Raw genomic sequence first — 15,173 nt, 5'->3', positions numbered from 1 at the left:
ATATATTCATCAAAAACTGTACACTTAAAAATGAACATACTTCATTTAATTGTAAATTCAATCTTACTAAAGTCAATATGTTTTTAATTTGTTTCTTCTCCCTCTTCACTTCCCTTTCTCTTCCTGAACATTAGGTGAGACAGAGCGAGATAGTTCTCCTCCTCTCTCAAATAAAGAAAAAACAGTCTGGCCTGGGGTTTCAGAAACTAGGTTGAGGAACATGTCCCCAGCGGGTGGGGAGCTTACCAAGGCAGGTCAGAGCCCCAAACAGTGAAAAGGACGTCCATAAAGGGGGTGGGGGAACAAGTGATACCAGACTCACGCCTGCGCACACACATAGGGGCAGCCTGATGTGGGCTGTCAGAGTCCAAGCAACGTGTGCCAGGCATCCACACGTGGGGTGACTTGGAGAGGATTACCAGAGCTCAAGCAGCAGGAAGAGCAATAGGCACACCCAGCCCCCAGATCTTGGCTTCTAAACACCATTCTCCACTGGGCTCCTTGAAAAAAATGGCTGTCTTCGGGTTGGGTTAGGGAAAAAGCTAAACAAACCCAGGACATATTGTATTACAAAAAAAGAAGGAACTATTCAAAGAACAATGGGCACAAGTCAAAAACAGAGACGTCAACCTTAAAGAGTTTTCAATTGCCAAACCTTGGACAGTCGGAGCATCAAAATAAATTATATTCCCAGATTACAACTGACTGCATAAAAATAAGAAAACCACAAGTGCACACTAATTTATAAATAAATCATTGAATAAATTGGAAATTCAACAAGGAATATGATAGTTATGTAGTTTCAAAATTCCTCCCTACAAAATATTAATTACACAGGAGAAAAACCCTTATTAGTAGGAAATACACACTTAATATTTGGGAGTGAAATGCTTCAGCAGGCAAATTACTCTCATGTGGTTCAGGAAAAAAAGTTCATGAAACCTGAAGTACTTGAAATGTTTTTGTAAGAATGAGAAGGTTTTCGAGAAATTTATATTAAAAAATAAAATAAAAACCAAATTTCCTTTACCTCATGTAAGGCAAGGAAAAATACAAACACTGGAAAGAAAAAACATTAACTACTATTTATGCAGATTATATGCTATCTAAATTAAAAATTCTAAATAAATCTAATGACAAATTATTAGAACTCATAACGGTATTAAGGTTGCTATATACAAACTCAATAAATCAAAGTCTATTACATTTCTGTATACCAGCAACATTCCATTAGAAAATGGCACACTTAATAACAGCAACAAAAACTTTAACTACCAGAAATATATCTAACAAAATTGTAAAAGGTTTTTCAGGAAAAAAGTAGTTTATTTAAACTAAATCAATGGACCTATATATCACATTTTTGGGATATATATAGTCTAAATATTCTAAGATGTTAATTCTTCCTGAAATTGTTCTGTTGGTTCAATGCTATTCTCATTAAAATACCAAGAGTTTTTCATAAGACTCAATAAAATGATTCTAACATTTTATGAAAAAGTAAAAGACTAAGAAAAGAAACTTCAGAAGATCAAGTTAGGAACCATAATATATTATCAAATCTTATAAAAGCAACAGTTAGATTACATAACTTGGCACTGGGATAATGTCACACAAATGGGTATGTGGTTTTTTAAAGAGCAGGCACTGACTGCATATCAGAAGACAAAGAATGGACTTTTAATACTTTTAGTATTGAACCTACTGATCATGCATATGGAAAAAAAAGAAAGTGGATCTCTATCTCATACCTTACATATACCAAAATCAATTGAGGTGTTTGTAATTTAATTGTGAAGGGGCAAACTCTTAATTTTTTAGAAAAGAATGGGAGATTATTTTCCTCAGACCTAGGAAAGATTTCTTAAATGAGGATTTCTAAAAGCACAAAGCACAAAGAAAAGTCTGAGAAATTCAGCTCTATTAGAGTTGAGAACTTTTGTTCATCAAAAGATACCAAACAGTGAAAAAAAGCAGGCCACAGAAAGGAAGAGATGTTTGCAACACATATAACCAGCAAAATATTTACATCCAGAATATTAAAAAAACAAAAACAAAAACCACTGAATCACACAGACAAAAAGCACACATGTTCGTGCGCACACACTGACAAAAGACATGACGAGGCAACAAACATTCCATAAACACACAAAGAAGCAACTTTATGATTGAGGTTTTGCAGGGAAATGCAATTAAATATCACTATATTCCAATCACGTGACAAAAATTAAGAAGTTGGATAATACCAAGTGTTGCACAGATGTAGAACAATGGAAAGCAGTATCTACTCCATGAGGAGAGTAAAACAGATTAAACAATTTTGGAAAACAGTTTGGTTTTTCGAGAGTAGAATATTCCCATGCCCCATGATTCACTATTTCCACTTCTAGTTAGTTACACCAGAAGAACCTTTGCACGTGTGTACCAGGAAAATGTTCATTATCAGTATTATTTGTCATAGCAAGAAAACAAAAAACTGGAAACAAAGTGGATATCAAGAGTAAAATGGACAAAAAAATATTGTTCGTTCATAGAACAGTACAGAAACGAACATTAATGAAGTTGAACTAAACATAAATATGAATGAACCTTGCTGAATGAAAGAAGCAAGTCACAGAGGAATACTTATAATGTAATATCATTTACATATAGTTCTAAAAGTAGCAAAGTGAGTATTCATAGGGATACAAACAAAGGTGATTAAAAGTTAACAGAAAAAAATGGAAATGCTAGATTCTGGAAAGGGAAGGCACTACAGCCAGGAAGAATGTAGGGAACTTCTTAATGTCTCATTTCTTAACCTGGGTGTTTGAGTACAAACCTGTTTCATGTTATTCATTACATTGCACCCTCATGTTGTGTATGCTCTTTCTATGTATACTTCATGAACTTTTGTTTCCCCTAGAGTAATGAGAACAGTCTGCGCCTACAGAAGCATGAGCTCCCGGGCCTTTCTGTGGTTCTCTGCCACCAAATGGCATTCATCCAGCAGCTCCTTAACTCTTAGTACACTCACTCACCAGAATGCTGCTGCTGCTGCTTAAATCTTCACACACACACACACACACACACACACACACACACACACACACACGGAAGGAGAGAAGAATTATGTGAGGGAAAATTACTGGTTTATTCTCAACACTGGAGGCAAGACGAAATAATAAAACAAAACATCTTTGTATCACACTTTAGTTTATAAAACACTATTATGTACTTCTTTATTTTTAGCCCCCAAACAGGTAGACAGGGTATGAATTATCAAGATTAATCTCCAAAAATATGTCAGAAAGAGGTATCATCACACTCTTCTCATTATTCTACCTTAGATTTCTTTTCCTATTCCAAGGTCAAAACAAATGTTGAATGTAATAATATGATAAAAGTGAACAGGGAAAATAATGAAATGATCTGGAAGAAAATGGACGGGTATGATCACTTTGAAAAACTGTTTTGAAATATCTACTAAAGCTGAATTATCTACACACCTTATGACCTAGCTATTCTATTCATAGGCATATACCCAACAGAAATGCACACACATGTTCACCAAAATATACTATAATACTGTAGCAGCACAGTTCATAATAACCCCAAACTGGAAAACTGTCTGAATGCCTATCAACTGTACAACAAATGAAATAAATTGGGGTAATTCACATCATGCAATACTCTACAACAATGAGAATGAATGCAAAATATGGATGGCTCACACATATAATGTTGAGCAAAAAGAGCCAGATTTTTAAAAAAGAATATACACGATTTCATTTATATAAATTTCAAACACAGGTAAACACATCTCTGTCTTCAGAAATCATTCAGTCACCATGAGAAAAGTGAGGTAGTGACTTGAAGGGAGCTTCTCTTCCGGGGTTCTGGTTATGTTTTATTTCTTGCTACACCAGTATTTTCAGTTTACAAAAATTCACTGAAATTGACATGTATGAACAGTACCCTTTCTATATGCAAAACATTCTTGAAGTGTTTGAAATGGGATGTAGGGAATTAAAGTAAGGAAACAAGATACCACCAATTTTTTTTTTTCTGTATGTCCACATGTTCTTCAGATCAGGATGAAAGTTCTTATTTAAAATCCTCTAAATTAGACACTACAATATAAGAAGTAGTAAGCTTACAGCATAGGGCCTATAGTCAATATTGTAATAACTATGCACAATTTAAATAAGTACGAGACTTAGTGCAGTGATCACTTTGTACGTTATATAAATGTCTAATCACTATGGTGTACACATGAAACTAATATAATATTAATATGTGAAATGAAATTGAAATTTAAAAAACATTTTTTTAAAGAAGTTAAATATTTAAGCTAAAATATTTCAAGAGCCCTGGGTTTAAAATACATTCTGTCCTAGGATGCAAGTGGGTGACCTTGAGACATGCAGTTAAATTTAGGAGTCTCACTTTTCTGACCATTAAAATAGGATTACTGCTGTCCTCCCTATCCCACAGTGTCACTGTGATGAAGAAAATAAAGCATATGAAAGAGCTGTTTAAACTGTGAAGTAACCTTGAGCTGTGTATAACAAGGACAAAGAATAGATCAAAGGACAAATACAATGGCTTACAATTTTTAAGTTTTATTTGTGTGCAATTTAGAACTTTGTTCAAGGAAACTCTTAAATACAGAGGCTTATTTAAACAAATAAAGATGCCATGGCACTGGGTTTGTCTAAGGGATGCAGGATGATGGTAAGCAGCGCTGGAGATGCCTTCCCAGTCTTCTCACCCTGCTGTTCCCAAGATTTCTCTTAGAATACGATTGTGTACACAAGGGGTTGAACTCCCAAAGACGAGAGTAAACAGTCCTTGTTTTAACACTAATAGCTTCCAGAGCCTCAACTTCTTCAACTTTTCAAGTACTAGAGTTAATGTGTATTGGAGAACCTAGGAAAATGCCCAGTATGCACTGTAGGACCACTATATAAAAGTTTTACATACATAGCTCTTGTAAGACACATGCATGAAAAGAGCACCAAAACTGAACTATTTTCAATTAACTTTAACAATTTTAGGCTAAAACCTGGATGTCTGCAACAGCCTCCTAAATATTATGGCTTAAAAGTCATTCTCTCTGCTGTTCATTTTCCACAAATCCCTTCAGTAATATTTTTAATACCACTTTGTCCACTTTGACCATGTCACTTGTCTAGCTTACTATTGCCTACAGAATAATTCCCAAGCTCTTTTTGAGGCACACACACCCTTTACAATCTGCCAGAAGCCTATGTATCATTCCTCCCTCTTCTCTTACACCCTACATTTGAACTATACCCAATTATTAACTGATCTTTGAGTAAAACACGTACTTCTCAATAACCTTTTATTTTTTCCAAAACAGTAAATACATAGTGGTAAAAATTAGAAATTAGAAAATGTAGATTAAAAAAAAAAGACATCACATTCTCACTATCCAGGTATCATCACTATTAACACCTTAGTGCATATCCTTCTGGAGATATAGATATATAGGTATCTATGGATAAATTATATATGATCATGCTGAGCAAAAGAAGTCAGACAGAAAAAATTGAGAACTTCACTTATATGTGGGATGTAAAACTGAAAACAACAAATGTACTTCAAGACAAACAAAAACTCATAGACACAGACAACAGTTTAGTGGTTACCAGAGGGTAAGGGGGGAGGGGGAATGGTAGAAGACAGTAAAGGGGGTCAAATTTATAGTGATAGAAGGAGAACTGTCTCTGGGTGATGGGAGGTAGAAAAGGGTAAAGGGGGTCAAATATATGGTGATGGAAGGAGAAGTGACTTTGAATGGTGAACACACAAGACAATACATAGATGATGTATTATAGAATTGTACACTTGAAACCTGTTAATTTATTAACCAAGAGCACGCTACTAAATTTAATTTAAAAAAAGATATATGACCTTAATGTACATACTGTTTTATAACCTGCTTTCTTTAGTCAACAGTCTCTATCTTTCCACTGCAGTAAATTTCTACTTTATCTAATATGTAGGCCATGTTCAAATTTCCACAATTGACTCCAAATGTCCTTTACAATTGATCTGTCCAACCAATATCCAATTCAGAATCTCATATATCTAGTTGTCCCTTAAATTTCTTTTAATATAGCATTGTCACTACCCTGCAACAACTTTTTAGGATACTAACAAGCTAACAAGTCATTACCACTTTTCCTACTGAATTTCCAATAATCTGAATTTGTCTGGTTCCTTCCTCTCTTATTCTGCTATCACCTGTATATCCTATAAAAGGAAGTTGTAATGACTTGGAGAATTAAAAATAAAATTTTTTGACTAGAATATATTATACATAATTCTGTGTATTGTACAAAACTATTATACATATTTGTATAATATTGTACAGAATTATTATACATAATTATATGAATCACATGAGAAGATATATAGTATCTGGCTACCTGAACTCATTAGTGATGGGAAAACTACTCACCGGATTGGGGTAATGACAGTCTGAGCTCTCCAATGAACAATTATGTGTTTCTCTCTTGCAAACCGTAAAGCAATTTATATGTGTTACTTTGCCATTGTATGAATGGTCTGGGAACCCAATCCCATTCACCTACTGGTTATAACACCAATTAATAATCCTGGCATTAAGCAGAAATTTCATTTGGGTTTACAAAATGATGTTTCTCTAATTCTATCACACTTTCTAGACTTAATTTGTTGCCATTCTTCAGCAAAGTTGAATTATCTTTCATCAAGGGCCTCTTTAGTTACTAAAATGTAGATCCCACTATAAATGCAGCATAAATGCTTAATTCTTCCATATTAATAAGCATTTTTAAGGTAAGAAGTTGTATTAATAGTCACCTTAAAGTGTATCAAGTTGAGCACTGATTTTTCTACCTTTCTCTTTGTTGAGCATCTTAGGTACTCATGGGTTTCCTTCATCACTAAGAACAGCTCATGCTTTCAAGAACCTGCACCTTTGCTCCTGCTAATGCCCCTGAGCTCCCCAAAATCCTTCACCTGATAAGCTCAACGTCCAGTTTCATATCTTCTCTATAATGGCAAACAGTGAATTTCTTCATCTCCATTTCCTATTTTTTCTCTCTTGCATACTACATAAAGGTATATCTGATGCTACATTTGGTTGCATATCTTTTTCACTCCCTGGGCTTGTCTTCTACTGGTAAGAACAGTACCTTACACCAGTGTTATTCACAGTTTGATCTCAGATCAGTTCTCATCCATACACTCTTTCCTCTCTGTGACACAATAAAAAGCTTGCACCAGACTATAAATCAAGAAAAGTAGTCACTAAACACAATTTAGTTTGGCTCAATTTTTTTCTCTGGTAGCAGGAATTTGTGGAACAAGGATGTCGATTTCTATTCTGGCAAGAGCTACTTTAACTCTCAATGGACCAGTAACAAACACTTCATGTACGAGCCACTTTGAATAGCACTGTCCAACCATCGATTTACCCTTATTGCCAGGAACACAAAAGGAACAAAAGGAATAGAAACAACTGTTTGTAGAGAGAGAAGGCAGTGGAGGAAGAGTGGGGACCACTGGCATGTCAAGATATACCTTCTAAGGTGAAAGGTAAGTTACTGCATCTGATCTTCCTACAACCAGAAAAGAGGCACAACACCTTGTGGACCTCTAGCTTTTGGAGGCAACATATCCGTCATCTATGTGTATTATTCCGGCCCATTTACCAAGTGAGCTGAATAGCAGCTGGGTCTGAGGAGCACCCAAAAGGCGCTTCAACAGGCTGCTGTGCAAGCTGCTCTACCACTTGGGTCACAAGATCTAGCAGATCCCATGGAGCCTGAAGTGGCCATGGCAGAGAGGGATGCTGTCTGGAGATATCCGCAGGCCTCATAGATGAACCTCAATGCAGGCCCTTAGGAACAAATCCCTGAATCCTCCATGGATAACTACTCTCTGTACACAGCTGTTGGCCTGCTCCTGGGTCCCACAAAGGACTAAATGCTTAACCTTGGGTCATCCAGTTACCAATACCAAGCTGCCCACCAAATACTGGGTACTATCCGACACACAAAGTCATCAAGTTGGGTGCGCACAGCAACATTCTATTATCAAATGCAAGGTGTATAGCCATGATGGGGGCCGAGCAAGCCCTGAGGATGTAAGTAAGTTACATAAAGAAGTGGCTTAACTGCCCATGGTCCCCACTCCTGCTACTCTGCCTTCCTTTTTCCGGCCTGCACTGTGGTCTCATGAGGGGGGTTCTCTATGATCAGCTGACAGAGGAAGGAGAGACACAGGTTCTGGATTACAGGTGGCTCTGTACGATATGCAGACACACCTGAAAGTGGACAGCAGCAGCACCACAGTCCCTTTCTGGGGTTCTTGGAAGAACAGCAGTGAAAGGAATCCTCCCAGTGGGCAAAACAACGAACAGTGAATCTAGTTGTTCACTTTGCTTAGAAGGAAAAATGGGCAGATGTGTTGCTATGCACAGGTCATCGGCCATGGCCAGTGGTTTGACTGAATGGTCAGGGGCCTAGAGAAGAAACAACTGATTGGGTCCTGGAGATCAAAACAACAAAGATAGAAATGAAAGACCACTGGATTAAGACATAACCAGCAACTAAGGCAGGTAAGGGACTTGCAAAATTGTTTGATTACAATCAATTTAACAAACATTTACTGAGTACTAGGTAATACAAATTTTACATATTTGTATGTAAAGTACTCAGGAGCTCTATAAAATTGTTGTTTCCAATAAGAATCAGGCTGTAGAAATCATTTTTATCCTATTTGTATTTTCATTAATGATTTCTCTTTAGTTTCCTTATATGAAAGTAACTCAATCTTGTAAGGGAAATAGCCCAATTAAACTTTGCTAAAAGTGATCAAGGACAAGAATTCTGAGTTGAAGGAACACTGCCTTGGCGTAAACCACGTGGAGAACAAGAGATTATGCAACTACCTCTTTATATGTGGACATTCTTCCTTCTGAACTAGTATTCAGTCATGCCTTCCTTGTAAGGCTTCAAGTTTACTGAAGTAAAGGTCACTCTTCCCTATAATACCAATCCCTTACGTGTAGGCCCAAGCAGACGCTGGTTGCCAGCACTTATTTAAGTTCTTACCCTTACAAATGAGCACAAACCCCTACCTCTCTACTGGTAAATCCAGCACACAACAATGTACAAGGATTAAACCAAATTTTGAGCTGTGACACACTGAAGTTTCAGAAGGAAGCAATCACACAACTGAAGTAATTTTAAAACATTTTCTCTATATTTTAAACAGGGAAGGGCTTTTGAATAGAGATATGTTTATCTTATCTTTCTCTTAAACCTACACTAAAATGATAAGAAAGAAACTTTAAAAACATAAACTGCAATGATGAAGAGAATTGGGGAGGGGACCTAGCAGACAGAAATTTCAGTCAGTGATTTAGGAGGACTGGAGGAAGACACAACTACACTGTGTGCAGCTGGAGAATATGAACAAAATTTATCCCGCAAAACCCCCAAAGGGATCAAATTGCTAGACAGAGAAAAAGCTAAGTATCTGACCCACCAGCGTTAAAAATGTGGGAGTGGATTGGAAGTCTGCACAAGTCAAGAACAGACTCCCAAGTCTCCCACCTCTATACCAAGCAAAAAAACCCACAGAGGTTTTCTTCTCTGGAGAAATTGCAACAACCTCAGAAAGAAAACTCCTCTCCTTAGTGTAGATATTGAGGCTCCAGCAATATCCATCAATCACTGTAAAATAAAACCAGCTGGTTGACAAGGCAGCTCCTGTACCGAGTCCTGAATCAACTCTGCAGTTCCTCACTCCTAAATAGTAATGAGCAAAGTCAAATGGCTTTGAATGTAGGAGATTCTTCTCAGTGGCCAAACTTGACAGAAGATATGTTATCCAGGAAATAAGTGAACCCAGCCCCAGAATATAACAAAAGGAAGTCCCTGCACAACAGCTCTAGAGATGCTTCAGACAGTAAACTGCTCAGATCAGAAAAGGATGACACGTGGGGCGAGGGATAGAAATACTGTTTTCTTATTAAGCCTCTGGATACTAATTGAATATTTTTAAGCCATGTAAATGCATCACACTAAACTTTTTTAAACTTAGCAATATTAAAAGGGAAAAAGTAAGAGGCAATTACCTGAAATCTTGAACTCATTCAGCCTTTAACATCTATTAGCATTTGGGGGAACTTTAAAGATGCCCTAAAAAGATTTTGCACTTTTCTTCTCATAATTTTGTTGCCACTACATAAACAAAGTCAATTGGATCAGTGTGTACTACCTAAAATTTCAGAGGTCGTAATGACAGAAAGCAATTAAGAGATTCAGTTTTTCATAAAGTATCTCAAAAAACAGTTTATTATTTTTATGGTACTTATCATTGGTTACCAATTCACCTATTCTGTCCTGAATTATGCCACTTCTGTCATTACTACCGGTGGCTTCGTCTTATTAGCTGACATTTAATCACGCTTCATGTTTCAGGGCCATTAAGCCAGGCACAAATGAGGGTATGTGGTATAGCTCTCTAACCCCCGACTAATTCAAAGAAGATATTTAATATATTTTAGCTATTTCCCACCCTTTCTAACTCCTCTTTCCTTTGACTCCGAAGTTCCTGATCAGAAAATCTTCTCCCTAGACTGGCGAGGAGAGAAATACCATAACCAGTCTATCTCCCAGTTATAGTTAAACTAAATTGGAAGCTCAATGTCTGTGTATTTCAAACATGGAATTTCTGTCTCAAGAAAAATCCAAGAATCTCATATACGAAAAGGATCCTCCACTTTCTTGCTCTCAGCCTTAGCACAGAAAAGTTTATTTTCAATAGGTAGCTAAATGTTCACAAGAATGGAGGAGAGTAGTCCAGAAAACCTATAACCAAGTAACTTCAATGAGCCCTCACTGAGTATGTATCATTGATCACAACCAGAAATTCTAAGACTTGGTCCTTGGTCCTAAGAAGCTAGCACACAACTCTGAGGAAGACAACCCAAAAAGTAAGTTCAGCATAAAAGCTAGAATATTCTTTCTCAACCACAATTCAAGCTAAATTTGGCTAGCCTACAAAAGACAAATATAGATTTAAAATTCAATAACAGATATCCACATTTTAAAATTAGTATTTTATTCCTTAGTTTTCTGCTATGCATCTGACCTTGTCTGTTAAGTGCTATATGTTCAAACAAATAAAGTACTATTGACTCAGAAGCCAGATTCAACCATCAGCTCACCAGTGTCTTTGGACAGGTCACCACTGCTAAGAGTCTAGATTCTCTCAAAAAAAAAAAAGAGAGAGAGAGAGAGAGAGAGAGAGAAAGAGGACTGAGAAAGATTAAACTTGAACGTTTCAAACAAAAGTGACATTACATGATTATGATTATGAAAGTAAAACTTTCTTGTTTCCCACTTAGCTGAAATTATAGTAGCAGTCACTGATGACTGAATACCTGCTGTATCAGATATCAGATCTCTCCATTTACAACTACTATTGCTAATTCTCTCAATAAGTGTCAAGTGTAGGTACTATAAAAATGAGGAAGCAGAAGCAGAGAGGTTGGTTTACCAAATATCACACAGCTCAGAAGTCTCAGGGACTATACTGAGACCACTGTGCGAAATCCCATGTTTCTGTCGCCCAGAGAAATTTCTATTATACTCGTATACTATTTACAAGCATTATTTCTACAGAATCTAGACATTAAAAACAATTAACTTTTTCTTTTTAAAAATAAAAGTCAATCCACCTTGCAACTCAAAATATCAGAGCCAAAAATGTTCATTTTGTCCTCACCTGGTGCAGCAGACGTTTCAGTTTGAGTAACTGAGTTTTCACAGCAGTACAGTCCTGGACCATGTGCCGGAGGGTCATTTCATCCAGTATCACTGTATTCTCAGGCACATCTACAAACATCTTCTGAGCCTGGAAAAAGGGGGTCCCTCCATAGCTTTCAAAATGACCCAAAGGAGATTCTCTATAGGGAGAGCCTCTGGAAGGGCAGAAGAAATTGGAGGGAAAAGACACACAACACAATTTCAGAAATAAATAAAGGTAATGAAATCACTGCAGTGATTATTACACATCATTTATCATTGTCACAAAGCCTCTGACTTTTACTCAGCATTTGGTTCCATTGAAAGGTCCAATCAGATCTAGTTGTTATTAATACAATTATTTTCTGCACTCCCCCATTTTGTGTATTTTACACATTGTTTTAATAAACCTTATTCCTTAGGAACATGAATAGAAACAACTCAGGAAAAGCCTGGCCTGGAAAAAATTATACTTATTTTCCTTTTTATACACTGGTCTCTGCCTTTTAGTTTTTTACTTTAATTGGCCTCTTACACTTCACATCTTTTTTTCAGCCCCATAACTATGCTACCCATGTTAATACCCACATTGGACACACCCCGGGACTCCTACTGCTAGAAAGTCCCAACAAACAGTTAAGGCAGATGAACTGTATTTCTTCTTTTGTTTTTAACATTGCAGATAAATAATCTTTTCCAATAAAGATTAAACAAGATTTTATACAAATCTTATACATACCACATATTTCCTATATCTTAAACTATATTTTAAAAACTGCATTAAAAATCTGCTCTAAAAAATTTAAACTTCCCTTTAGTTTCATATAATAATATAAATTCTGAGTAAGAGGGGAAAAAAGAAAAAAGAACTAGGGATACTGTGTTTCATGGATGTGAAAAAACACAATGTTTTTAACCAGAAGTCATAGCTACAGAAATTTAAAAAGTACTGCATTCACATTACACGTAATTTCCAGTTGGTTTTTTAGAACACACTGAAAAAATATTCTCTCCAATATAATGGCTATATTATACTAAGATTAAAGTTAAATTCATGATGTATTAAATTTGGAAAAGTCACAATGTACTAAATTTCAACCATATTGAAAAAGTAGAAAGATAGTTTCTACTAAATTTTCTAGCTTCTAACAAATATTCCCAAATCTCTAAATTCTCAAATATTCAATATGAACTTCGTTTTCACAAGATTATTTTTCTCTGAAACTACGTCAGGCCTGATTTTTCTTTTAACCCCTCAAAAAAATTGTAAGAACTTCTCAATTGCTGATTCACAGGTAAGACCCTAATTCATTCACATATCTGCTTTATTTTTATGGGTTCACAATATAGTTGAATTATTAAATTTCAAAAACTGATCAATTATTAGTATAAATTTACCATTCATGAATGAATAGACAATCTATCTATATACAGAGTGATGAAAAATATTTAGTAATAAAAAGAAAATAGTAAGACAAAAATATACAATCACCTGGCAAATGAATAGGAGAGATAGTAAAAGTTACGTTTTTAGAGAAAAAAGCTGACATACTTTGGGAAATTTTCTTGGATACGAAAGAACTTGGGATGAACTATAAAGTATGAGGTTTGCGTTTGACTGAAATTAAAGGTGAAGGCTTTCTAGAAAAAGAAAATGAAAAGTAATGGCACAAAGTGCAAAGCACGATTTTCAGGGACAAGGACACTCTTAAATGTGGCTTATGAGGCCACAGAGAGCCTGAATCCAATTTATTCTTCGACTTTATCCCTCAACACATCTGCCTCCTTCAGACTGATTTCTTAATCCACAGCAAATTATCTGAGATTGCCAAAGCATGCTGCAATCTCCCTCATCTACACACCCATGTCTTCAACTTCTCTACTTTTGGCCCGTCTACCCATCCTGCCCTCCACTGTACACTTGATCTGAAGAATGATAACTCCTCTTCATCTTAAATTAGTTGGCATTTCCTCAGGGAAAGCTTCCTTAATCCCCTAAACCATAGGTGCCCTTATACAGCCCTCTACTGTGCCCCATTATAGCTCCTGTCAGAGTATATTGTGTTCGTTTGTAACCATGCAAGTTAGAAACTCCATGGCTACACAAGCTGTGTATTCTGTTCCTCTGTATCAGAGACAGCTGGTTTTGTTTGTTTGCTTGTTTTTGTTGCTGTTGTTTTCACTGAATGTGTAAGGAGCATGGATTTTAACCCATGTTGTTGTTGTTGCTTTAAGTTTCCACCTGTGAGATTCTAAATTTCTTTAGTTATGACATTAAAAAGTACTACTTTAATGTTATCTGGAAGCAGTCACATTCAAAATTCCCAATTAATAATCAAGTTAAAGTTTACTTTTTATTTTACCAAGTGAGTAAAACAAAGTTTAGAAAGAGAAGAGACTGAAGGAGACTGGTCCGCCGTCTACAGCATGAGAATCAGGTATGACTAAGGGCTTATATTAGATTGACATAAACAGGAATCACATCCAAGAAACTGATGAATGAAAAAAATTTCAAAGGAAGTCAACAAGCCTTGATCACTAACTGAATACAGGGACAAAGAACTGGCATCTAGAAAAAGTACAACTGTGTTAAAGAGACAGCTCTGATCCAAGATTTGCTGGCTGACATCAACTAGCTATGGAAAACGCTTAATACCTTCGGGCCATAGTTTCGTTAACGTTCAATGTTTTCCACTGCCTGCCAAATAAGTTCATATCCCTAGGTTGCACTTCAAACACGTCCACTGGCAGATCCAGACTAAACACATCTCCTCCTAAGTACTGAAATACTGGTTTTTTCAAAAGCCCTCCCTAATCCCTTCCACTGGATAAAACTACCATTTTATGATCCTTAATTTATTTTACAACATAAGTTAAAGAAATTTGTGTACATATCACGTCTAATTAAATTATATATTAACAGAGAACAGAGCTATATCTTATTAATTTTTATATTACCTGCACAGATTATCGTAGTCAAATGTTAGCTCTACATGTGTAACACATAGGGCAAGTTACTTTATCTATGCTTCATTTTCCTGATCTATAAAATGAGGATAGTAAGAGTACTCACCTCAATAGGTTGGTATATGGATTGAATGGGGTAATATATGTTAAAATTCTTGGAACAATGTCTGATATATATACCGTGTTTCCCCGAAAATAAGAACTAGCCAGACAATCAGCTCTAATGCGTCTTTTGGAACAAAAATTATTATACCAGGTCTTATATAATATATAATATATAATTATAAAATAATACCCAGTCTTATATTGTAGTAAAATTAGACTGGGTGTTAATTTTTGCTCCAAAAGACGCATTAGAGCTGATTGTCTGGCTAGGCCTTATTTTTGGGGAAA

At 36.0% G+C, this 15,173-nt stretch overlaps 1 protein-coding gene across 9 annotated transcripts in view; it reads right to left on the bottom strand.

Moving 5' to 3' along the window:
* The window catches only part of CCSER2 (coiled-coil serine rich protein 2), a 163,213-nt gene that overhangs the window by 54,600 nt on the left and 93,440 nt on the right, over positions 1-15,173 (bottom strand). For all 9 annotated transcript variants that reach the window (XM_081075360.1, XM_081075359.1, XM_081075356.1 and 6 more), the window contains one exon: positions 11,794-11,989. In XM_081075360.1, the coding sequence (XP_080931486.1) occupies positions 11,794-11,989 (196 nt within the window). The remainder of the gene's footprint in view (positions 1-11,793; positions 11,990-15,173) is intronic.

The sequence above is a fragment of the Rhinolophus hipposideros genome, assembly GCF_964194185.1.
Source record: "Rhinolophus hipposideros genome assembly, chromosome: 15".
NCBI classification, from domain to species: domain Eukaryota; kingdom Metazoa; phylum Chordata; class Mammalia; order Chiroptera; family Rhinolophidae; genus Rhinolophus; species Rhinolophus hipposideros.
The sequence above is the reverse complement of the archived record's forward strand: the minus strand, read 5'-3'. Positions and strand labels throughout refer to the sequence as shown.